Genomic DNA, 25,862 nt, shown 5'->3' with positions numbered 1-25,862 from the left:
ATGTCTTGCATAAGGGTGAAGTGTGCATGAGGCCTCACAGGACATGAGATTAAGCTGCTTCTCTGCCTTCATCCTGTTCAAGTATTACCAGCAGGAAAGAGGAAGGGGACTGATGTATGCACACATGTTCTGAAGGCTTGGCATGGTGTCAAGAGCCTTATTTTCTTTTTTAAAATGTTGCATTTTGGGGGGTTAAATATATGTAACCTAAGATTTACCATTTTAAGTGTGCAATTCAGTGACGCTAAGTGCTTTTAAAAATCTTGTTCAAGGCCGGGTGTGGTGGCTCACACCTATAAACCCAGCACTTTGGGAGGCCGAGACAGGTAGATCACCTGAGGTCAGGAGTTTGAGACCAGCCCGACTAACATGGTGAAATCCCATCTCTACTAAAAATACAAAAATTAGCTGTGCATGGTGTTGAGCACCTGTGATCCCCGCTATTTAGGAGGCAGAGGCAGGAGAATTGCTTGTACCCGGGAGGCAGAGGTTGCAGTGAGCCGAGATCGCTCCAGTCTGGGCAACAGACTGAGACCCTGTCTCAAACAAACAAACATAATAACCACATAACTACCTAGCAACATAGCCTAGCAATTGAGATGGGGGCAAGGAAGGGTGGGAACCAGGTCCTGTGAGAATCAGCTAGACTCGTGGCTTTGGTCTCGGTGCTCTTCCTTTGGGGACCTCAGCAGCCCCTTCTTGAAAACGGTTTGCAACTCGATTTGTTGTTGGCTTCACCTCCTCTCTCTGTCCCAGACCTGAGCCCTGTGATCTGGGGAGGAGGACAACAGGACACCCTCTTTGCTTGTCTTCCCATCACTCTCAGGGATTGAATCACAGTGGAGCCAGGAAGATGGGGAGAGTCCAGGCTTGCTGCTCTCCCATCCTCAGAGCAGCAGCAGGCCATCCATCGCCTGTCGCCTGTCCTCAGAGTGATCAGCCAAGGCCTGGGGCAGCTGGGGTCAGGTCAGGCGGGGCCTGGGTGGGAGCTGGCAGAGCCAGCTCCTCCAGGCGACTTCGTGCTGAGTCACTGAGTCGGCCAATCCTCCCCAGCTGGCCCTGCTCCCACTGCATGACTCGGATGTCTATTCCAGCCCTGGCTGCTTGGTGGGGCTCCTCCCATCTGTCCTTCTGGCTCTGGGGCTGCCGAGGCTTTTGGGAGCCTGGGCAGGGCTGACCAAGACTGCTAGGGCTCCGGCCGGACCCCAGTCTCCTGCCTTTTTTCTCTTTGGCACTGAGTCTGTGGTTTAGGTTTGGGGGAGGAGGATCTTGTAGATAAGGGGATCAAGGCCAAAGGAGATCATTTATTAGGTCCCAGCTGAAAGCAGAGGTCCTTGGACCAGTTGGAAGAGCTCGATATCCCCCGGAAGTTTGCTAGAAATGCTGGGTCTCAGGCCTCATCCCAAACCTACCAAGTCAAACTCATTTTAACAAGATCTCCAGGTAGTTCAGGGTTGCAAATCACTGGTTTGGAACATTCAGTGAAAGCTACTCAGATCATTTGCAGTAAGAGGTATTTTTAGTCCTGTCTGTATAATATGTAATATTTTCCCCCCCGTATTTTACTATGAACGTTTTTAAACCTACAGAAAAGTTGAAAGAATTCTACAGTGAGCAGTCGTATAGTTGGTACCTAGAACCACAGTTAACATTTTGCTAAACTTGCTTTGTCACATATCTGTCTGTCTAACCAGATAGCTAATCAGCCAGCCAACCGGCTACTTTTGTTTTCTTTTTTGTTTTTGAGATAGGGTCTCACTCTGTCTCACAGACTAGAGTGCAGTGGTGCAATCATAGCTCACTGCAGCCTCCAACTCCTGGGCTCCAATGATCTTCCCACTTCTGCCTCCCAAGTAGATTGGACCCTACAGGTGCACACTACTGTGTTTGGCTAATTTTTTAATTTTTTATAGGCATGAGGGCTCCCTATGTTGCCCAGTCTGGTCTTGAACTCCTGGCCTCAAGCAATCCTCCCACCTCAGCCTCCCAAAGTACTGGGATTACAGGCTTGGGCCACTGAACCTAGTTTTTTTGATATCTGAAACTTCCTTCGAAATATATTAGTATTCTTTCACGCACCCACTTCCAAGTAAATCATTAGCTAGAGTTTAAGATCTGTTTACCGTTCTGAGTTTTTTGCTTACAATTTACATACAGTGAAATTGCTGATCTCAAGTTAGCATTTGATGAGTCTTGATAAAGGAATACTTTGAACCCCTGTCAAGATACAGAACATTGCAAGGACCCCAGGAAGTTCCCTTGTGCCCCTTCATGATCAGTCTCTGTCCCCACCCACCAAGGCCTGATCTTGGACCGTTGATTAAAGCGTTGAAACTCCATTTTCTTTCCATTTCTCCGTCATGCTTTCTGTCATTTAATAATCAGGTGTTGTGCCAGGGGCTGAGCTAGAAAGAAACAGACCTTGACCACTGACCTGGAGGAGAGATGGAAGGTGGGTGGCAGGCAGTTAAACCAACAACTGCAGGATGGACAGTGGGGGCTCTGAGGGAGGGAAGTGCTGGGAGTTGTGGGGGCTGGGAGAGTGGTCCCTGACTCAGCCTGGGGCTCCAGGGCTAGCATCCAGGGAGGAGAGGAGATGCTCAAGTCTAAGGAATGCGAGGCTCTGGCCAGGTGAATATGGTTGGAGGTGGTGGGGTGGGAGGGTGCTCCTGGTAGAGCAACTGGCGTGTGCAAAGGGCCAGTTGAGGGAGCTTGTGGGTGTTTGGGAATCCCTTGGAATTTGGCTTGGCTAGGCTGGGTGCAGTGGCTCTTGCCTGTAATCCCAGCACTTTGGGAGGCTGAGGCAGGCAGATCACCTGAGACTAGGAGCTCAAGACCAGCCTGGCCAACGTGGTAAAACCCCGTCTCTACTGAAAATACAAAAATTAGCTGGGTGTGGTGGTGCATGCCTGTAATCCCAGCTACTTGAGAGGCTCAGGCAGGAGAATCGCTTGAACCCGGGAGGCGGAGGTTGTGGTGAGCCTAGATCGCGCCACTGTACTCCAGTCTGGGTGACAGAGCAAGACTCCATCTCAAAAGAAAGAAAGGAAAAAAGAATTCTGCTTGGCTAGATTGGAAGGGCTAGGATGTAAGTGAAAAGAGAGGCAAGAGTCAGGGAGCATCAGAGATCAAGGGTGCAATTATGTGTCACAATAAGGACTTGGAATTTTTTTTTTTTTTTTTTTTGAGATGTAGTCTCACTCTGTCACCAAGGTTGGAGTGCGGTGGTGCCATCTCAGCTCACTGTACCCTCCACCTCCAGGGCTCAAGCGATCCTCCCACCTCAGCCTCGCAAGTAGCTGGGACCATAGTTGCGTGCCACCACGCCCAAGTAACTTTTTCTATTTTTGGTAGAGATGGGGTTTCTGTATGTTACTCAGGCTGGTCTTGAACTTCTGAGCTCAAGTGATGCCCCGCCTTGGCCTCCCAAAATGCTAGGATTACAGGGGTGGGTGAACCACCACATCCAGCCAGGGCTTGGAATTTTAACCCTACCGTGGTGGGAGCTGAGGAAAGGTTTTTCACCAGTGGAATGACACACTCAGGTTGGACAGGTTTTGGAAGATCCTCAGGCTGAAAGGAAGAGGATACACTGCACATGGGGGTGAGGTCGGTGGCACTTAAAAAGCCTTTGCAGGCACCCAGGCAGGTAGAGAGGGAGGCTGAGCCAGGACATTCATCTGTGCCCACTACAGCATCCAAAACCAGAAAAAGGGCCAGGTGCGGTGGCTCACACCTGTAGTCCTGGCACTTTGGGAGGCTTAGGGGGGAAGATTTCTTGAAGCCAAGAGTTTAAGACCAATCTGGTCAACATAGTGAGACCCCATCTCTTGAAACAAACAAACAAAGAAAACAGACAAGTTGATGGGCAAAGGGCATGGGAAAAGATTCCGGGGTGTGCTCCAGTAGAGGAAACGGAGGTCCTGGGCAGGGAGGCATTTTGCACAGTTGGTAAGCAACAGGGCAAACAAATCACCAATGTTTACGTTATACTGGCAAATCTCTTACTGCTGGACATTTAGTCTCTGTCTAATAATAAGGATAACAGCTGGGTGCACTGTATTATTTATTTAGTCCTCACAGTAGGACAGGATGATCTGTCTCCCCACTTGACAGATGAAGACATCGAGGGTCAGAGTGGTGATGTGTCAGGAACCCTCCCACTGGGTTCTCACGCTTGAAACACAGATTGCTGGTCCCCACCCACACAGTTTCTGATGTAGTAGGTCTGGGTGGGTCCCGAGCATCTGTGGTTCCCAAAAAGTTCCCAGGTGCCACCGATGCTGGTGATGGAGCCGCGTTTGAGGGCCACTGCTCTAAATCGTATTGCTGCTGCACGCATTACCTCCTGCTGGGTGCAGGGGTTGTGGGGGGCACTTTAGCAGTGCAGAGCAGAGGTAACCAGCAGAAAACCCATTAGAACTAAAAGCCGAGAGTGTTTCTGACAAACAGGTCAACATGCGGAAAGACCCAGACAAGGTCCTTAAACTACCCTGCGCTCCAAGAATCAGTGCCTGGGACTGCCGTACCTAATTGGTTCAAACCACAGGGTTTCTGGCCAGCTCATCTGGTACCAAACGTAGATGTCAGTATGGTGGATGCCAAAGAACACATCACTCTGTTTGGATGAATCAGGCTTTTCCTCCCTCTGCCTTCAGCCAGGACTTCTCTGAATTGTTTTCATTTCAAATGAAGGAGGGACCAGTTCACAAGCTGCTTTCATGCTATCTGGGACAGGAGTTGCTGTATTTCAGTGTCTGAGGCTGGGAAACCCCCTGGAGGTGGCTCTGTCTTTTGTACCTAGTGTATGATGTCAAAAGATTCTCCTTGGTTTGGGTTAAATGAGATGCTCCCTGGATTACAATCCAGTGCCCCATGATTTTTTTTCCTCCTTTTTTATTTCCTCCTTTTTTAATTTTTATTATATTTTATTGTCTGACCTACTTCAGAAGTTAGTTGTCTTTGTTGTCAAGTAAGGCCTTCCACGTCAGATAGAGGCTATTTCCAGGCTGGGCGCAGTGGCTCATGCCTGTAATCCCAGCACTTTGGGAGGCCGAGGTGGGTGGATCGCTTGAGGTCAGTCAGGAGTTCGAGACCAGCCTGGCCAACATGGTAAAACCCCGTCTGTACTACAAGTGCAAAAATTAGCCAGGCATGGTGGCGTGCACCTGTAATCCCTGCTATATGGCAGGATGAGGTAGGAGAACCACTTCAATGTGGGAAGCGGAGGCTGCAGTGAGCTGAGAACGCACCATTGTGCTGCAGCCTGGGCGATGAGAGTGAAACCGTCTCAGAAGAAAAAAAAAAAAAAAAAGAAGCTATTTCCTTTTTTTTTTTTTTTTTTTTGCCAGCGAAGAGGGGACCCTGTGTTGGCCTCCCTACCTGTAACTTGAGATAATCTGAAAATCTGTATTTAGAGCCATACAAGAGAGGCAGCGTGAGGAGAAGAATTTGACAAAGCTCTGTGAATGTGCAAATTAGAAACAGCAATGGCTGGGCGCGGTGGCTGATGCCTGTAATCCCAGCACTTTGTGAGGCCAAGGCAGGCGAATCAATTGAGGTCAGGAGTTCGAGACCAGCCTAGCCAACATGGTGAAACTCCATCTCTATCAAAAAATCCAAAAATTAGCCGGGCGTGGTGGCAGGTGCCTATAATCCCAGCTACTCAGGAGGCTGAGGCAGGAGAATTGCTTGAACCTGGGAGGTGGAGGTTTCAGTGAGCCGAGATCAGGCCACTGTACTCCAGCCTGGGCGACAGAGTGAGACTCAGTCTCAAAACACAAAAAAACAAAAAACTGTGCAGTGTTCCATCTGTCAATGTCCTTGTTGCATTTGCAGGGCAGGTTTTTTACCAGTGGCTGGGGACTCAGTTTTACTGGGCTGAGGGAAGGTTAGGATTTGAGGGTCTTGTTAAGCTGGATATGGGCTGCATTTCAAGCCTCCCCTGGCTGTCTCTGTCCTGCGTGTTGATGCCAAAGCTGAAGAAGACTGGATTTGCAGGCAAAAGACTGTCATTTGAGGCCTGATTTCACCCCTTAATCACTGTGTCTTAGCATGTTGTGGGGGTTGAGGTAGGCAGAGGTTAGCCAACCTTTTCTGGAAAGGGCTGGCTGATAAATACTTTAGGCTTTGCATGCCATACACTGTCTGTGGCAACCCCTAACTCTGCTGTGTAGCTCAAAAGCTGCCATATTCATTTATAATACATAAATGAATGGGTGTGACTGTTCCAATGAAACTTTATTTATAAATAGCTGGCCTGTGGGCCATAGATGCTTCTGATATATAAAGCATCTGGTACAGTGGTGTATTGTGAACCCACTGGGTTTTTCCCCCACCAAACTCTTGAGCTTTATTGATGTATAGTGACAAATAAAAATGGTATATAGGTTGGGCACCGTGGTTCATGCCTGTAATCCCAGGACTTTGGGAGGCCGAGGCAGGTAGATCACTTGAGCTCAGGAGTTCGAGACTAGCTCAAGCAATAGAGTGAAATCCTGTCTCTACAAAAAATACAAAATTAGCTGGGTGTTGTGGTGTGCGTCTGTAGTCCCAGCTACCTGGGGGGCTGAGGTGGGAGGATCACTTGAACCTGGGAGGTCGAGGCTGCAATGAGCTATGATTACACTACCGTGCTCCAGCTTGGGTGACAGAGCGAGACCCTGTCTCGAAAATATATTTAAGGTGTACAGTTTGATGTTTCTATATACCAGAGGCTACTGTCACTGCTTCTATTATTATTACTGCTACCACTACTACTCATATTACCCTTTCTTTAGCTGTTACTCTGTGCCAGGTACTATTCTGAGTACTTAACATGTTTGATCTCATTTAATCTTCACCACCAAGGAACTGACCCAAGGTCCCACAGCTAGGAAATGGCAAGCTGGGATTGAGCCACGCCAGCTAGCCCCGTGCTATGCACTGCTTCACACAGAAGCTGCCCCTCCACCCCCGCCACCTTCTTTTTCCTTTGTTCCTTTGTTATCAGCTGGCCGTTTCCAGAAAAGGTTGGTTAACCTGCCTACCTCAACCCTCAGTGATTAAGGGGTGATATCAGGCCTCAAATGACTGACCTTTTTGTTGCAGCTCTCACTGATTGTAATTCCGATTGTAATTATATACTTATTTGCACCGTGGTTTACTTACTGTCCATCTCCCCCAGGGCAGGAGGCTGAATGGGGCAGGGGTCTCGCTGTCTCGTTTGCAGCTCCGTCCGCAGCACTTCACCCACATCCTGGCCTATAAGCGAGTCCTGCCCTTGTATTTGACCAAGAAATAAATGAATCATTGACAGCCATGCCCCACCCCTTCCTCCTCTCTCTGCCAGCCAGCACCTCCGTCTTTCACAGTGGGTAGGGCTTGGGCTACAGGTGAAATGGATTTGCAATTCCCTGATAACCCACCCACCGACTGTGGGGGCGGGCAGGAAGGCGTCAGCTCTTCCAGATGAAAAACCAGCCTGCAATGCAGCATTTCTACCCAGCCTACAAAGCAAACACCACTACCTCCACACCTTAGGTTGGAGAAATTCCGCTTTACGACACAGTCCCATGGGCCTCATGTCATTTGTCCCTCCTGGCAGTCCCGGGGGGTAGGTCGAGCAAGCAGTAGGACAAACGATTCCCATTTTCCAGGTATAAAAACTGAGGCTTGGAGGTGAAGGGACTTGCCCAAGGTCATCAGCTAGAATATAGCAGGGCTGGGATTAGAACCCAGGTCTGTCCGGGTCCATGGTCTGATCTGAACTCTGCTTCGGTTGGTCTGGAATGCATCGGCTGCATCTGATGATCTTGTTAAGGATCTGTGGCTGTCAGGGTCCTCCCCCTAGAGGTGCTGATTTAGTTGGTCTGGGGTGGGGCCCTAGGCACTTGGCACTTAACAGACTCCTTAGGTGATTCCAATGGACAGGCAGGGCTGGGAACTTCATCACCCCTCCGAGTCCCAGAGTGGAGCCTGATCCTTAGCCCTGGCTGTGTATTTGAATCACTGGAGGAGCTTTTTATTTAGCCTTTTATGATGGAAACATAAAGTAGACAGCATAGGATAATGAACTACCATGAGCTCTTTTTCTTTTCTTTTTATTTATTTTTGAGACAGGGTCTCACTATTACCCAGGCTGGAGTGCGATGGCACAATCTCAGCTTGCTGCAACCTCTGCCTCCCGGGTTCAAGCCATTCTCATGCCTCACCCTCTTGAGTAGCTGGGACTACAGGCACGTGCCACCATGTCCAGCCAATTTTTATATTTTTTGTAGAGACAGGGTCTTGCCTTGTTGCCCAGACTGGTCTCGAACTCAAAGCAATTCTCCCGCCTCAGCCTCCCAAAGTGTTGGGGTTACAAGTGTGAGCCACCACACCCAGCTACCATGAGCTCTTTACCATGCATTGCATAGGTGAACGTTTTAATATGTATCTCCGAAGGACATGGATTTGTTTATTTTTAATGACTTTATTTCGCAATGGTTTGGCTCACAAAAAGTTGCAAAAATAACAGAGTTCCTGATGTTCATTGCTCAACTTTCTTTAATGATAACATCTAAAAGATAAGAATTTTAAAAACTGTAACTGTTGGGCTGCATGTGACGGCTCATGCCTGTAATTCCAGCACTTTGGGAAGCTGAGGCAGGAGGATCACTTCAGCCCAGGAGTTTGAGACTAGCCTGATCAATATAGCTAGACCTTGTCTTGACAAAAAAACATGTATATGTGACTGTAATACTAACTTTAATAAAAATTTATTAATATCAAATATCCCAGTAATCCATTGTGGTTGCACAATGGCTCATTCTTCTATGGTATCATTCTTTATGTTTTAGCTGGGATTTTTTTATGGAAAAGAGTTTCCCCTTCATTTCTTTGATCACTGATCACTCTGTAGTGATCGAATAAATGACTGTTTTCCTCAGGGAAGCCTTCTCCGACCCTGGTGAACCAAATGAGTACATTTGGGAAAGGTGGAGAAAATACTTGTTTCTTTCCGCTTTTTCTGTTTTCAAACAATGACCTGGTTCACTGACAACATCAGATGTTTCTCTTTATTTCCAGCATCAATATGAAACTTGTGTATATAAACTTGTAAGGCCGGGCGCAGTGGCTCAAGCCTGTAATCCCACCACTTTGGGAAGCCAAGGTGGGTAGATCACTTGAGTCAGGAGTTTGAGACCAGCCTGTTCACCAACATGGTGAAACCCCATCTCTACTAAAGATACAAACATTAGCCTAGTGTGGTGGCTGATGCTTATAATCCTAGCTACTTGGGAGGCCGAGGCGGGAGGATCACTTGAACCCAGGAGGCGGAGTTTGCAGTGAGCCAAGATCACGCCACTGGACTCCAGCCTGGGTGACAGAGCAAGACTCCATCTCAAAAAACAAAACAAAAAACAAAATAAAAACCTTGCATGGTATGTTTTAGCCAGTTGTACTTATTCTTGTCAAAGCTCAAATTGTCCCTCTTTTAGCCTGCAGCCGCCACTTCTGCTTGGCTCTTGAGCCTTTTAACAATCCTATTCATGCTTAGTTTCCTTGTTGTCCGGTGTGACAAGATGTTCTTGGCTTATCTTGCATATTTCTTGCCCAGCCACTTTTCCAAGAAAAATCTGGAAGTCTAAAACAAAAGCAAAGCTTCAGTGCCCCAGTCGCACCCAGAACCAGCTTAATGAGATTCCCTGGTGCGGGTAGGACCCAGATACAGTATTTTTTTTTATTTTAATTTTTATTTTTTTCGAAACAGGCTCCCTAGGCTGGAGTGCAGTGGCAAGATCTCAGCTTACTGCAACCTCCGCCTCATGGATTCAAGCAATTCTGCCTCAGCCTCCTGAGTAGCTGAGCTTGCAGGCACCCACCACCACATCCAGCTAATTTTTTGTATTTTTGGTAGAGACGGGGTTTCATCATGTTGCCTAGGCTGGTCTCAAACTCCTAACCTCGAACTCCTGACCTCAAGTGATCTGCCTGCCTTGGCCTCCCAAAGTACTGGGATTATATACGTGAGCCACCACACCCAGCCAGGATACAGTATTTTTTAAAAAGCATGCCCAGCCTTGAATGGAAAACCACTTGATGAGAGTATGCCACCTTATCGGGCTGTGTAAATGCCTTATATCTGCACAAGGCTGGAACTTTGAGTGGAGTCCTTGGCTAAAGCTGTCATTACTGCATGGTGACCTCTCTTCCCTCTGCTGCTAAATCTTGTGTTTCAGAATTTAGACCCGGCTGCATCCATGTTGAAAGCCAGGCTTTGTCCATCATCCCAGGAGCTCTGTGTCGGTCCCTTTCCTTGCCTGCATGTTGTTGACTTGGGGCTCATCTTCATTTCTCTGGGAAATAAGTTCTTTGATAGCTTGCTTAGAATCTCTCAGTACTTCCCATTGCCCTTAGAATGAAGACCAAAATATGTGGCCTGCAGTATAGACTGTGCACAGCCTCCAGTGTAGACTGCTCAGGCCCCTTCTTGGTTCCTGGAGTCTACCATGCTTTCTTCTACCACCGGGCCTTTGCACACACTGCTGTCTGCTGGGAATGCATTGCTTTTCCTCGTTACTTAGTTCTCCTCTACTCACCCTTCAGGTGCCAGCTTGACTGTCTTCCTCGGGGGAGCCTTCTCTGACCTTCGTACACCAGATCAGTCCCCATGTACTTACTTTGTCTCATTGGTAATATTTCTCTCCCTTCAGGACGCACATCAAGGCCCAGAAGTTGTAGTTTTGCATTTGTTCATGTGATCATTTGATGCATGTCTCTCTCTGGAGCCTGACTCTTTGGGGCTCACATCCTGACTCCACTGCTTTTAGCTGTGGGACCTTGAACAAATCTTTTCATCTCTGGGCCCCAGTTTTTAAATTTAATTTAATTTAATTTAATTTTTATTTTGAGACACTCTTGCTCTGTTGCCAGGCTGTAGTGCAGTTGTTCGATCATGGCTCACTGCAACCTCCGCCTCCCGGGTTCAAGCGATTGTCTTGCCTCAGCCTCCCAAGTAGCTGGGACTACAGGCTCCTGCCACCACATCCAGCTAATTTTTGTATTTTTAGGAGAGACAGGGTTTCACCATGTTGGCTAGGATGGTCTCGATCTCTTGACCTTGTGATCTGCCTGCCTCAGCCTCCCAAAGTGCTGGGATTACAGGCCCAGTTTCTTTTAGCTGCAAAACAGGGATGACATGATACTTTTATCTGTCTTGTGAGGCAAGGATGAAGATTAAGTAAGGTAGTTTGTGTAAAGCACTTAGAACTGAGCTAGCTATTAATAGTAGAGTATCTTGGCAGGTATTACTGATGATTACTGCAGTAGACCACAGGCTCCATACAGGCAGGAGTCATTTCTGTTTGTTTAGATTTGTATGCAGGGTGCTTGGTACAAGGGTTTTGCTCAGGAAATACTTGTTGGATAGATGAATGAATGAGGTGGAGATAATAGTAATACCATGTTTATAGAATTCCATGAGGGTATAAAATAATGCAAGTATATAAGCTCTTGGTAGAGTGTCTAGCACATAGTAGGTGGTCAATAAATATTCAGTGACTGAATGAGTAAAGTAGGGACAATAGTAATACCCGCTCATGAGGTTGTCGTGGGGATATAAGGCAACCCTGTAGTACCTTGTAGAATGCCTAGCACATAGTAGGTGCTCAGAAAATATTTGTTGAATGAATGAATGAAGTAGGGATGACGTTAACACCAGCTCCTAGGGTTGTTGCGGGGATAGAAGATAAGGCAGGTCGATAGCATGTTGTATTGTGGTTGTACATGGTAGACACTCCATTGATTGAAACTGGAAGAGCTGCCATGAGTTTCTTTCTCCTGGGGATTAGGAGAGGGTCCTTTTGGGGTGCAGAATGGTGTGGAGCTGACGCTAGTCCTCTGGAAGGAAGAGTGAGCAGCTGACTACTTGCTAAGCTCTGACCTGGATGAAAAGTCAAATCGTTCCTTTCTCTCTTCCTCCCAAACCTGTGCTTTCTTTCCACTAGAATCCTTGCCCAGAGTCCAGCGCCTCCTTCCTGTCCAGGATCACCTACTGGTGGATCACAGGGTAAGGCTGGGCCCCCCAGACCTCAGGGAGGTGGTGGGGAATGAATGAATGAATGAATGAATGAATGAACGAACATGCTCAGCTCCCGCCCCCCCCAGACTTCTCCCTCCTTCGCTCTTCTGCAGAGTTATCTTGAATCTGCCTGTGCTGGCCATGTGGTCTCAGAGACACCATCTCTGTCCGGCAGTTCCATGAACTTGAATGTGATAAACACATGAGCCGTGAGCAGCTTACACCTCTGCAGAAGGCTTTGCCTGGGACAGCCATATGCTGGACTGCTCTTGCTTTAGCTTCAGATTTGGGTTTTTAAAATATTAGGTATAGTTATTATTGACATTGTCCCCCTCCTCTCCCCCACTGCTTAGAAAAATAATACTGTCTCACCACAGGAAGTATGGATTAAAAAACCACACGTGCAGATCAGCAGTGTAGGAGACATCCAGAGGCAACCAGTGTCACCATTTTAGTATGCCTCCTTCTGGTCGTCTTTCTTTTTTTTTTGAGATGGAGTCTCGCTCTGTCAGTCTCAGCTCACTACAGTCTCCGCCTCCCAGGTTCAAGTGATTCTCCTGCCTCAGCCTCCCAGGTAGCTGGGATTGGAGGCTTGCACCACCATGCCTGGCTACTTTTTGTATTTTTAGTAGAGACAGAGTTTTGCCATGTTGGCCAGGCTTGTCTTGAAACTCCTGACCTCAGGTGATCCACCCCCATCGACCTCCCAAAGTGCTGGGATTACAGGTGTGAGCCACCATGCCCAGGTACCTTCTGATCCTCTTTTTCTGCCCATTGTTAACATCTTATTGGGGATTGTTTGAAGAATCTTTTTTTGCCCCTAATATGCATCATCTTTTTTTTTTTTTTTTTTTTTTGAGACAGGCTTTCACTCTGTCGCTGAGGCTGGAGTGCAGTGGCACAATTGTAGCTTACTGCAGTCCCAATCTACTGGGCTTAGGTGATGCTCCTGCCTCAGCCTCCTGAGTAGCTGGGACTACAGGCATGCTCCCCCATGCCCAGCAGATTTTTGTACTTTCTGTAGAGATGGGGTTTCATCATGTTGCCCAGGCTGGTCTCCAACTTCTGAGCTCAAGTGATTGTCCCACCTCAGCCTCACAGAGTGCTGGGATTACAGGCATGAGCCACCATGCCTGGTCTCATCCTTGTCTTAATGACAAACATCGTTTTTAAAAATTAGATGTTTTGAATAATTTCTTCAAATTACTATTAAAAAGCATCACTGGGACAGTTCATGTAATTTGTACATGACTACAGGACACCGGATGCATGCTGATCACGTTCATTCTTGTTTTGGAAAATTGTGCTCTAGTTACATAAGAGCATGTCCTGGATTGGAAGGGAATACCTCCAGTTTTTTTGGGGTAAAGGCATGTAGAGCCTATATGTTAACTTTTTTTTTTGAGATGGAGTCTCACTCTTTTGTCCAGGCTGGAGTGCAGTGGTAGGATCTGAGCTCACTGCAACCTCCGCCTCCTGGGTTCAAGAGATTGTCCTGTCTCAGCCTCCTGAGTAGCTGGGATTACAGGGACCTGCCACCACGTCCAGCTAATTTTTGTATTTTTAGTAGAGATGGGGTTTCACTGTGTTGTCCAAGCTGGTCTCAAACTCCTGACCTCAGGTGATCCACCCACCTCAGTCTCCCAAGGTGCAGGGATTACAGGTGTGAGCCACCGTGCCAGGCCTTTAACTGTTTAAATGGTTCAGAAAAAGATGATGTGTTTGCATGTGTGTGTGTGTTTGTGGGTGCACGTCCATGGATACAGACAGAGAATGATACTGCAAATGTGGCAACATGTTAACAATGGTGAGTTGAGTGAATTCTTAGTATGATTTCAGTAATTTTTCTATAAGTTTGAAATTATTTGAGAGCAAAAGATGAAAGTATTTTACCTTTTATTATAAAAGTGTTTAGTCTGCTGGGCGCGGTGGCTCATGCCTGTAATGTTAGCACTTTCAGAGGCCGAGGTGGGTGGATCACCTGAGGTCAGGAGTTGACCAGCCTGGCCTACATGGTGAAACCCTGTCTCCACTAACAATACAAAAATTAGCTGGGCAGCACACATCTGTAATCCCAGCTACTTGGGAGCGTGAGGCAGGAGAATCGCTTGAATCCAGGAGGCAGAGGTTACAGTGAGCCGAGATGGCTCCATTACACTCCAGCCTGGATGGAGTCACATAGAAAGATTAATATAATAAAACTCAATAATCTCATCACCCAGATTTCATGCTTACTAATGCTTTGTCATGTCAACCTTTTTATTTTTTAATTTTTTCCTTCAACCTATTTTTTTTTTTTTTTCTTTTTATAGGGTCTGATTCCATTGCCCAGGCTGGAGTGCAGAGACACAATCACAGCTCTCCGCGGCCGCCACCTCCTGGCCTTGAGCAGTCCTCCCACCTCAGCCTCCTGAGTAGCTGGGACTACAGGTGCGAGCCATCATGACTGGCTAATTTTTTTATTTCTACTTTTTGTAGAGATAGTCTCCCTATGTTGCCCAGGCTGGTCTTGAACTCCAGGGCTCACAAAGTCCTCCCACCTCGGCCTCCCAAAGTGCTAGGATTATAGGCATGAGCTACCGTGCCTGGCCCATATCAGCCTTTTTTAATTTAAAATTTTAAAAACTTGGCGGGGCACGGTGGCTCATGCCTATAATTCCAAGACTTCGGGAGGCCAAGGTGGGAGGGTTGCTTGAGCCTGGGGTTCAAGAACAGCTTGGGCAACATAGGGAGACTCTGTCTCTACAAAAATAAAAAATAAAAAAAATTTGCCAGTCATAATGGCTTGCACCCAAAGTCCCAGCTACTCGGAAGGCTGAAGTGGGAGAATTGCTCTAGACCGGGAGCTGGAGGCTGCAGGGAGCTGCAGGGAGCTGCGATCGCACCACTGTACTCCATCCTGGGTGACACAGCAAGAACCTGTCTCCAAATGAATGAATGAATAATAAAAAATAAAAAATAAATTAGAGCCATCCTGATATTTCGCTCCTAAATCATCTTTCTTTCCCCTAAGTCTTTTGTATGCACCACTAAAAAAAAAAAAAAAAAAAAAAAAAAGGCATTTTTCCTGCATGACCCAACAGAATGAGCTGTAATTAGCTTGTAATATGTGCAAATGTCCAGCCACATTCTGACTTCCCCAGCTGCATGGCTGCCTTCATTTGCAGCGGGCAGCTGTTCTGCAGAGGGGAGCAGCATCAGCAGGCGTGTGGATTGAGTGAGCCCCGTCCTCCTCCTCCTCTCATTGACTCTCATTGCCTAACCCCCTTGTGTCTTGGCCCTAGGTTGATTGTGCGGGGCTACCGCCAGCCCCTGGTGGGCAGTGACCTCTGGTCCTTAAACAAGGAGGACACGTCGGAACAAGTCATGCCTGTTTTGGTAAAGAACTGGAAGAAGGAATGTGCCAAGACTAGGAAGTAAGTGTGAGTTTCCTTGTCCTCCAGGATGCCCCGGTCACCTCCTTTCCACTACAGTGGCCTGAATCCAGGATGGGGCCCTGGCAGTGCTGCCTGTTACTAGCTTTGTGGTTCTGAGCAAGATGCCTCACTTCTCCTCCTGGCCTCAGTTTGCTTTTCTGACAAATGGGGTAGAATCTCGCATGTCATTAAAGCAACTGGGTAGAGAAAAGAAGAAAGAAGCTGGGCGCGGTGGCTCTCATGTCTAATCCCAGCACTTTGGGAGGCCGAGGCAGGCAGATCCCTTGGTCGGGAGTTTGAGACCAGCCTGGCCAACATGGTGAAACCCCGTCTCTACTAAAAATACAAAAATTAGCTAGGTGTGGTGGCAGGTGCCTGTAATCCCAGCTACTCAGGAGGCTGAGGCAGGAGAATCACTTGAACCCAGGAGGCGGAGGTTGCAGTGAGCTGAGATTGTGCCACTGTATACTAGCCTGGGAGACAGAGTGAGATTCTGTATCAAAAAAAAAAAAAAAAAAAAGAAGAAGAAAGAAAAATGTTGTCCAAATAGGCAGTTGATGCTGTTTGCCATGGCGCGTGACTATCCCTCCTTGAGTCAGTCTCACTTTTTTCTGTCTCTTTCTGAGCATCTGGCATCTTGCATGTTCTTGCTGTTTGAATGTTCTGTCCAACATGCCCAGCTGACCATGTAAGTCTGTTTAGCCAAAGAAGCCCCATTTGAGGGTGATTTTGGCTCTACTGGATTTTAGGCTCTACCCCCTATGTAAGGCGTGCCCCACTACCCCACCTCTGTCATTCTTTCGGGAATCAGGCCAGGGCCTCCCCTGCGCATACCTTAACTCATCAAATCTGAGACGCCATTAGTTGCACGATGCGTTATTATTCTATGTAACAGTAAGAAAGAAAAGCAGCTGCCAATTAAACAAGGACATAAGACGTGTCTCGAGCCTGGACGAGCTGGAACATGAACTTGCGGGTGACATGGGGGCAGTGGATTGCAGCCATGGATGGTAGTAGAATGGCTGTTTTTGTTCCTGTTGCCTGTTCCGGGGTAAGTTTACTACGATAAGCTGTGATGGGGCCAGTGTGGTGCATTGGATTCCCCACAGACCCATTGACCTTACAGGGAAAAACCCCAGACCGGGGTTCTGTTCCTCATTCTGTTCCGGGGATGCCCAGGATACAGGCCTTCAGTCAGACCCAGATGGTGGGTGGGAATCTGGACATCCATGGTGCCAGCCACTAGGACATCAGCAGAGGACCTTGTGACTCTGGTCGGAGGCTGTTTGGGTGGTCCAGGTGATGGGAGAAATTGTCTCATGGGAGGCAGATAGAGCTTGGGCCTCTGTGACTGAGCATTGTAAGGAAATGGCCCATGTCCATGACCCAGTTGAAGGTTTTTGGCAGGCAAAGGTGGGGTCCCTGTTTATTACAGTTCTTCATGGAGACAGAACTAGTAGGATGGATGAATGGTTGGATGGATGGATGGATAGATGATAGATAGATAGATGGATGATAGATTGATAGATGATAGATGATAGGTAGATGATAGATGGATAGATAGTTGGTGGATGTATACATGGTAGGTGGATGGATAGATGATAGATAGATGGATGATAGATGGATGATTGAGAGATGATGGATGGATAGATGGAGGAGGAGAGGGGATCTACTAGGGAAACTGGATCATGTGATTATGGAGGCTGAGAAGTCCCACCCTAGGTCATCTGCAACCTGGAGAACCCAGGAAGCTGGTAGCATGGCTCAGGACAAGTCCAAAAGTCTCAGACCCAGGGAAGCTGATGGTGGAATTCTCAGTCCACAGTCAAAGGCCTGAGAACCTGGAGTCATTGGGTAAGTCCCAGAGTCCAGAGGCCCAACATCCTGGAGTTCTGATGTTCAAGTGTGGGAGAGGATGACATCCCGGCTGCAGAAGAGAGAGCGTCTGCATTTGCCATTACTCTGACTTTTTGTTGTGTCCGGACCCTCTGCTGATTGGGCGGTGCCACCCACATGGGGCAAGGATGGATCTTCCTTAGTCAGTCTACTCATTCAAATGCCAGTCTCGTCTGGAAACACCCTCACAGACACACCCAGAAATAACACTTTACCAGCCATCTGGGTATCCCTTAACCCAGTCAACTTGACCCCTAACATCACCCATCTCATCTGGATTCCTTCAGCCTCACCTGCAGCGTCCCCCACACTAAGCAGGCCACATTTGTAGCGTGGGCTTCAGCATTCATCATCATCCACGCCTCTGCTGATCACCTCGCTTGGCTTCCTCTCATGGAAGAAGGATGCCCACCTTTGTGTCCCCTGGAGCTTGTCAGGAGAGCAGGTCACTGGAGACACCATGGGAGAGGCCAATATCACAGCCTTGGGAGGAGGATGGAGTTTGAATCAAGAAGCTCCTCCACTGGTCTGGCCCTTAATTCATTGAGCAGATGAAACTGACTGCTGCTTTTTGTGCTTAGTGATGTTTAGTCCCTGAGGGTTCAGAGAGTGGAACAAAAGAGACACAGTCTAGTTGCGTGCCATCGACATTCTATATGGGAGACAGGACGTTGGTTGTGAAACATGCATTGAGAAGAAGCTTTGGAGAATGATAGTGTTGGGGTGAGATTAAAAATGAGGAAATGAGGGTGAGAGTAACCGAGGAAGCTTTTGTGTGTGTGTGTGTGTGTGTGTGTGTGTGTGTGTGTGTGTGTGTGTGTGTGCGCTTTTTTTTTTTTTTTTTGAGATGGAGTCTCACTCTGTTACCCAGGCTGGAATACAGTAGTGTGATCTCGGCTCACTGCAACCTCTGCCTCTCAGGTTCAAGCAATTCTTCTGCCCTGGCCTCCCAAAGTGCTGGGATTACAGGTGCACACCACCATGCCTGACTAATTTTTTGTGTTTTTAGTAGAGATGGGGTTTCACCCTGTTGGCCAGGCTGGTCTCGAACTTCTGACCTCAAGTGATCCTCCTGCCTCGGCCTCCCAAAGTGCTGGGATTACAGGCATGAGCTACCGTGCCCAGCTGAGGGAGCTGTTTTAGATACAGTGGTGAAAGTTCTACCCAGTGCGGCCATGACCCGTGGTGAGCATGTGCCTGTCCCTCCCTAAGTCTATCTCTGGCTCTTTCTGAGCCTCTGGCATCCTGAGCGTTACTGCTTTTTGAAGTGTTTTTGTTCAACATGCCCAGCTGACCATGTATGTCTGTTTTGAGAAGGTCACATTTGAGCAGAGACTTGCATTGGAGGGAGTGAGCCTTGTGTGTATCTGGGGAAGGAAGGGCTTTCCAGGTAGAGGGAACAGCCAGTGCAAAGGCTCTGAGGAAGCTCGTGGTGCATCAGGGGGCTCGTGTGGCTTGAGGAAAGTGAGTGAGGGGGAGAAAGGGAGGAGATGAAGCAGGAAAAGGATTTGCAGGGGTCTCCTCTGAGAGTTAGGGTGGGATTCCAGGTGCAGTGAGAACACAGGGGCAGGTTTTCTGCAGGGCAGTGGTGTGACGTGAGTTCTGTTGTATGTATGTATGTATGTATGTATGTATGTGTTTATTTTAGAGACAGGGTCTTGCTCTGTTGCCCAGGCTGGATTGCAGTGGCATGATCACAGCTCATTGTGGCCTGGAAATTCCGGGCTCAAGCAATCCTCCCACCTCATCCTCCAGAGTAGCTGGGATTACAGGTGCGCACCACCATGCCTGGCTAATTAATTAATTAATTAATTTTATATTTTATATTTATTTTTTTGAGATGGAATTTTGCTCTTGTTGCCTAGGCTGGAGTGCAGTGGCGCTATCTTGGCTCACTGCAACCTCCACCTCCCAGGTTCAAGCGATTTTCCTGCCTCAGCCTCCCGAGTAGCTGGGATTACAGGAATGTACCACCACGCCTGGCTAATTTTGTATTTTTAGTAGAGATGGGGTTTCTCCATGTTGGTCAGGCTGGTCTCAAACTCCTGACCTCAGGTGATCTGCCTGCCTCGGCCTCCCAAAGTGCCGGGATTACAGGCGTGAGCCACTGCGCCTGGCCTTTAAAATTTTTTTTTTTTTTTATAGAGACAGGTCTCACTGTGTTGCCCAGGCTGGTCTCCAACTCTTGGCTTCAAGCAGTCCTCCTGCCTCAGCCTCCCAAATAGCTGGGATTATAGGTGTGAGCCACCACACCCAGCTGAGTTCTGGTTCATAACAACCCAGGCTGCCCTGGGGAAGGTGGATATTTAGGGACAAGAGTGAAGGCAGGGATACCAGGGTGGGAACCTCAAGGGCTGTCCGTGAAGTCTCTTCATGCCTCACTGGGAGCCTCCATTTTATTTATTTTTTTATTTTTTGAGACAGGGTATTACTCTTTTGTCCAGGCTGGAGTGCAGTGGCACGATCTCGGCTCACTGCAACCTCCGTCTCCTAGGCTGGAGTGATCCTCCCACCTCAGCCTCCCTAGTAGCTGGGACTACAGGCACGCACCACCACACCTGGCTAATTTTTTTTTTTTGTAGAGATGATGTCTCGCCATGTTGCCCAGGCCGTTCTCAAGCTCCTGAGCTCAAGCAATCCACCTACCTTGGCCTCCCAAAGTGTTGGGATTACAGGTGTGAGCTACTATGCCTGACTGGAGCTTCCATTTTTCACCCAGAGCATTTTCTGAGAATTCAGTGAGATGTGTGTCACGATAAGCTGTGCCCTAGCCCTGAGTACATGCTGGGCAGGTTTTAATTGTACGAGTTTTATTTATTCATCTACACTTCGATCTTGCCAGGGAGGATGTGGTGAGAACTGGGTCTTTAGGCTTGAAAGCGGGCCACCTGAGAAGGGTCTGGCTCTGTGAGTACCTTGGTGTTCAGAGATGCTCAGCATGGAGCCAGGGGATCATTTCCTTGGGACATTGGTAGACGGATCGCTTGCTTTATTCCCAGAGGCGTAAGCCAGATCTGGCACCTGTAACCCCTGTGAACCTGGAGAGAGTGAGAAGGAAAACCCTGTCCTAGGCTGGAATTTCTTGATGTGGCTCCTTACACTCAGATCCCTTTTGTTAACCAGAGAAAGGAATGCAGCCCGTGCAGCTCTGGGCTGCTGGGTGTCCTAGGCTCGGGGATCAGGTGATGGATGCCAGGGCTGGGGGATCTGCATGGCTTCCTGGATCCTTTTACCACCTCTCTTCACCCCTAAGTGACTCCTTCTCAAAAGTCAGGTGTGGCTGGGCATGGTGACTCATGCCTGTCATTGTGGTACTTTGGGAGGCTGAGGTGGGAGGCTCACCTGAGTTCATGAATTCGAGACCAGCCTGGCCAACATGATGAATCCCTGTCTCTGCTAACAATACAAAAATTAGCCGGGTGTGGTGGCGCTCACCTGTAATCCAGCTACAGCGGGGCTGAAGCATGAGAATTGCTTGAACCCAGGAAGTGGAGGTTGCAATGAGCCAAGATTGTGCCACTGCACTCTAGCCTGGGTGACAGAATGAGACTCCGTCTCAAAAAAAAAAAAAAAAAAAAAAAAAAAAAAAAAAGGCAAGTGTGAGTAATCTTCCTGCTCTAGCTTTGGATTTAAAAACCCAGTGCTTCATTGGTTTGTGTGTAGTGGTTTTATGTTCTCTTTTGTGTATGGCCACTCAGAGCTTAGGGCCAGTTTGGACTGTGGTTTCTGCTGGCCTGAATGCAAAATGCTTCTGTGACTCTGGAAGAGTTTGGCAGTTTTTTAAGTCAGACATAGTGAACATACCACCACTCACCCCCTTCCCAGGCATCCAGCCAACAGAGCTGAGAACATATGTTCATAAAAGGCTGGTACAGGAATGTTCTTAGCTACTTTGTGATAACCCAAACTGGAGGTAAGCCAGACATCTATTAGCAAGTGAACAGACAGATGCACCAGTTATGTACATCTGCACAACTGAATACTGAGTGATGTACAAGAACGAACTATTGGCTGGGCACAGTGGCTCATGCCCATAATCTCAGCACTTCGGGGGGCCAAGGCAGGCAGATCACTTGAGGTCAGGAGTTTGAGACCAGCTTGGCTAGCATGGTGAAACCCTGTCTCTACTAAAAACATAAAAATTAGCCGGGTGTGGTGGCGCACACCTGTAATGCCAGCTACTCGGGAGGCTGAGGCAGGAGAATCGCTTGAACCCAGGAGGCGGAGGTTGCAGTGAGTCGAGATCGTACCATTGCACTCCAGCCTGTGTGATAGAGCAAGACTCCATCTCAAAAAAAAAAAAAAAAATCCCTGTAAGATAAAGACTACTTTTTTGGTGACAGCTTTATTGAGATATTCATACACCGCACGATCCATGTATGCAGAACATACAATTCACTGATTTTTAGTGTGTTCACAGAGTTGTGCAGTCATCATCACAGTCAGTTTTATTTATTTGCTTTTTAAGACAGAGTCTTGCTGTGGCGCTGAGGCTGGAGTGCAGTGGCACAACCTCGGCTCATTGCAACCCCCTCCTCCTCCTGAGTTGAAGCGATTCTCCTTTCTCACCCTCCCAAGTAGCTGGGATTACAGGCAACTGCCACTATGCCTGGCTAATTTTTTGTATTTTTAGTAGAGATGAGGTTTTACCATGTTGGTCAGGCTGTTCTCAAACCCCTGACCTCGAGTGATCCACCCGCCTTGGCCTCCCAAAGTGCTGGCATTACAGGCATGAACCACTGCACCCAGTCAAAAAAAAAATTTTTTTTTTTAGAAATAGAGTCTTGCTATGTTGCTCTGGCTGGCTGGACTGTTTTTTTTTTTTTTTTTTTTTTTTTTTGCATTGATCTATATATGCCTATCCCTTTACCTGTCTTGATGATTATTGTTCTTTTTTTGTTTGTTTTTGTTTTTGTTTTTGAGACCAAGTCTTTTTGCCCAGGCTGGAGTGCAATGGTGTGGTTTCAGTTCACCACAACCTCCGCCTCCTGGGTTCAAGTGATTCTCCTGCCTCAGCCTCCCAAGTAGCTGGGATTACAGGTATGCGCCACCATGCCGGCCTAATTTTGTATTTTTAGTAGAGATGAGGTTTCTCCATGTTGGTCAGGCTGGTCTTGAACCTCCCGACCTCAGGTGATCTGCCCACCTCGGCCTCCCATAGTGCTGGGATTACAGGCGTGAGCCACTGCGCCCAGCCTATTGTTGTTCTTTCTTTTTGAGATGGAGTTTTGCTCTGTCACCCAGGCTGGAGTGCAATGGCGTGATCTCGGCTCACGGCAACCTCCACCTCCCAGGTTCAAGTAATTCTCCTGCCTCAGCCTCCCAAGTAGCTGGGATTACAGGCACCTGCCACCATGCCTGGCTAATTTTTGTATTTTTAGTAGAGATGGAGTTTCACTATGTTGGTCAGGCTGGTCTCAAACTCCTGACCCCAAGTGATCCACCCGCCTTGGCCTCCCAAAGTGCTGGGATTACAGGTGTGAGCCACCACTCCCAGCCATGATTGTTATTTTGTATTGTTTTGAAATCAGGAAGTGTGAATCCTCCAACTTAGTTCTTATTTTTCATGATTGTTCTGGCTGTTCTGGATCCTTGAGTTTCCATGTGAATTTTAGAGTTAGCTCATAATTTCTACCTGGCAGCCAGCTGGGCTTTTGGTGGGGATTGCCTTGACTCTAGATCAGTTTGGAGCCATCAGTTTTCTAAGCCTTTAACTTATTCAACTCGTTTAATCTTACCTACCTTAGAGGTAGGTCCTACTTTTATCCTCATTTCACAGAGGAGGAAACTGAGGCCCAGAGAGCTTAAGGACCTTGCCTGAAGCCACGCAGCTGGCCAGTGGCCAAGCCAGACCTTGAGCCGGTGGCTCTAGAGCCCGTGTTTGTAACCACTGTGCTGAGCTGCCTCTCTCCCTGGGCTTGTTGTCTTTGACTCTGCCTTCCCTGAAGGGTGACATTCCCTGGCCATGTCCCTGTGGTAGGGGGCTGCGTCTCTGGCAGACCCCACAACGGCTTCACCTCCTTGTGTTCCAGGCAGCCGGTGAAGGTGGTGTACTTCTCCAAGGATCCTGCCCAGCCAAAAGAGAGTTCCAAGGTGGATGCGAATGAGGAGGTGGAGGCTTTGATTGTCAAGTCCCCACAGAAGGAGTGGAACCCCTCCCTGTTTAAGGTGTTATACAAGATCTTTGGGCCCTACTTCCTCATGAGCTTCTTCTTTAAGGCCATCCACAACCTGATGATGTTTTCTGGGCCGCAGATCTTAAAGTAAGACCCCTTCCCTCCCAGGTGGGCTCCATTTTCCCTCCTTGGATTTGATCTTTCAGTTGCATCAGTCATAACCCTGGGGTCATGCTGTGTCCTGAAGTGGGCTCATAGCCAGATGTCTCCATTTTTACTTTAACTTTTTTGAAAAAAATAGAGACAGGGTCTTGCTTTGTTGGTCAGGCTGGTCTCGAGCTCCTGACTTCAAGCGATCCTCCTGCCTCGGCCTCCGGAAGTGCTGGGATTGCAGATGTGAGCCACAATCACTGCCTAGCTTTGCTTTATGCTTTACTTAATTACCATATTAGTGAAGACCACTTCGTTTGCAAGTAACAGAAACCCAATAGGCTCCCCTGAAACCCAAATGGGGAGGATATGGCATTGTCTTGGGAAACCAACAGCAAGGAAATGCCCGCAGATCTTATGAAAAAACTGCAACCAGGGTTGGGCGCAGTGGCTCATGCCTGTAATCCCAGCACTTTGGGAGGCTGAGGTGGGAAGATCACCTGAGCTCAGGAGGTCAAGACCAGCCTGGCTAACATGACAAAACCATCTGCTAAAAATACAAAAATTAGTCGGGCGTGGTGGCGCACACCTGTAATCCCAGCTACTCATGAGGCTGAGGCATAAAAATTGCTTGAACCCAGGAGGCAGAGGTTACAGCAAGCTAAGATCGTATCACTGAGCTCCAGCCTTGGTGACAGAGCAAGACTTTGTCTCAAAAAAAAAAAAAAAAAAAAAAAAGAAAAAGCAAAGAATAAAAAAAACAAACAACAACAAAAACTGCAACCAGGAACCGGGGAGTCAGAAAGGAGTTTGCCTCGCTCCTCCCTGGCTCTCTGCTGCTCTGTGACTCGGGGGCTACACATTCATTGTCTTTTCCTCCCTACCTCTTTACCTCGTATTCCCTATGCAATTCCTTTGGGTGACTTGCTGGTGATGAGATAGAGCTAGAGCACTTAGTGCACAACCCCAAGGCAGAGGCCTCTTTTATGAGCAGTTTGGGCCACGTGCACAGCCAGATCACCACTGTGGACTTGTTTTTCTGTCTATGAAATTGAAGTGATAGTGTCTAGCTCATCTGGAATCAGGAGAAAGTTGCAGTGCCAACACTGAAGCCCCCACGTGTCACAAGTCATTCCAGGCCCTCTCTTTGCTCCTTTGCAGGTTGGTCATCAAGTTTGTGAATGACGCGAAGGCCCCAGACTGGCAGGGCTACTTCTACACCGTGCTGCTGTTCGTCACTGCCTGCCTGTAGACCCTCGTGCTGCACCAGTACTTCCACATCTGCTTCGTCAGTGGCATGAGGATCAAGACCGCTGTCATTGGGGCTGTCTATCGGAAGGTAGGGGGCGCTGTGCCATTGGCATGTGGCCTGACTTTGACATCTCCTCCTGCAGCCCTGGGTTACTCTGGGGCCAGCGTGGGGATTTCCAGCCCAGCTTCTGGAGCAGTAGGATGAGGGTAGCTTCCGTGACCTTAGGTGGCAGGAACAGTACGCATCAGGCATTGTACTTTAGGAAAGCTGATTTCAAGGCTTGGCGTGTAGATGTCCTTGTGTATCAGCTGTGGGTAATTGAGTTTCTTAGATGGATCCGTGGCCCTTGATGTGGGGAAATCCAAGTTTGGATCCTCATTCTGCTGTTAACATTCTGTGTTTCAGCTTGTTGTCACTCTTTTTTTTTTTTTCATTTTTTTGAGACCAAGTCTCTCTCTCTCTCCCCCAGACTGGAGTGCAGTGGCATGATCTTGGCTCACTGCAACTTCCACCTCCTGAATTCAAGCGATTCTTCTGCCTCAGCCTCCTGAGTAGCTGGGACTACAGGCGCGTGCCACCACGACCGGCTAATTTTTGTATTTTTAGTAGAGACAGGGTTTCGCCATGTTGGCCAGGCTGATATTGAACTGCTGACCTCAGGTGATCCGCCTGCCTCAGCCTCCCAAAGTGCTGGGATTACAGGCATGAGCCACCGCGCCCATCCTGTTGTCACTCTTAATTTGAACTGAGCAGGTGGCACATTCCTTGCATGATAAGAGTATGTAGCAGGCATTTGTGTACATCCAATTTCAAAGGAACCAAATTACCTTCTTGATCCCTATAAATTATTATTATTATTTTTTGTCTCGAGGTCAAGGAAACTGCTTGGCTCCTAGGTTAGGAAGAGACAGTCTTGCAGGTACTTGATGAACTAGAGGAGTGATTCTCAGGTCTGTCTGGGAATTAGACTCACTTGGGGAGCTTAAACT

The 25,862-nt window shown here is 48.0% G+C and overlaps 1 protein-coding gene across 2 annotated transcripts in view; it reads left to right on the top strand.

The window, feature by feature from the left end:
* Positions 1-25,862, top strand: part of LOC100462246 (multidrug resistance-associated protein 1) — a 78,011-nt gene that overhangs the window by 50,752 nt on the left and 1,397 nt on the right. The window contains exons 6-9 of one of the 2 annotated variants that reach the window (XM_054526936.2): positions 11,970-12,031; positions 15,328-15,459; positions 23,388-23,618; positions 24,783-24,960. In XM_054526936.2, the coding sequence (XP_054382911.1) occupies positions 11,970-12,031; positions 15,328-15,459; positions 23,388-23,618; positions 24,783-24,873 (516 nt within the window). In that variant the 3' untranslated portion in view covers positions 24,874-24,960. The remainder of the gene's footprint in view (positions 1-11,969; positions 12,032-15,327; positions 15,460-23,387; positions 23,619-24,782; positions 24,961-25,862) is intronic. The other variant, XM_054526939.2, reaches the window with a different exon arrangement.

This window comes from Pongo abelii, chromosome 10, assembly GCF_028885655.2.
Source record: "Pongo abelii isolate AG06213 chromosome 10, NHGRI_mPonAbe1-v2.0_pri, whole genome shotgun sequence".
In the NCBI taxonomy this organism is placed as follows: domain Eukaryota; kingdom Metazoa; phylum Chordata; class Mammalia; order Primates; family Hominidae; genus Pongo; species Pongo abelii.
This window is presented reverse-complemented; position numbering and strand designations above follow the sequence as displayed.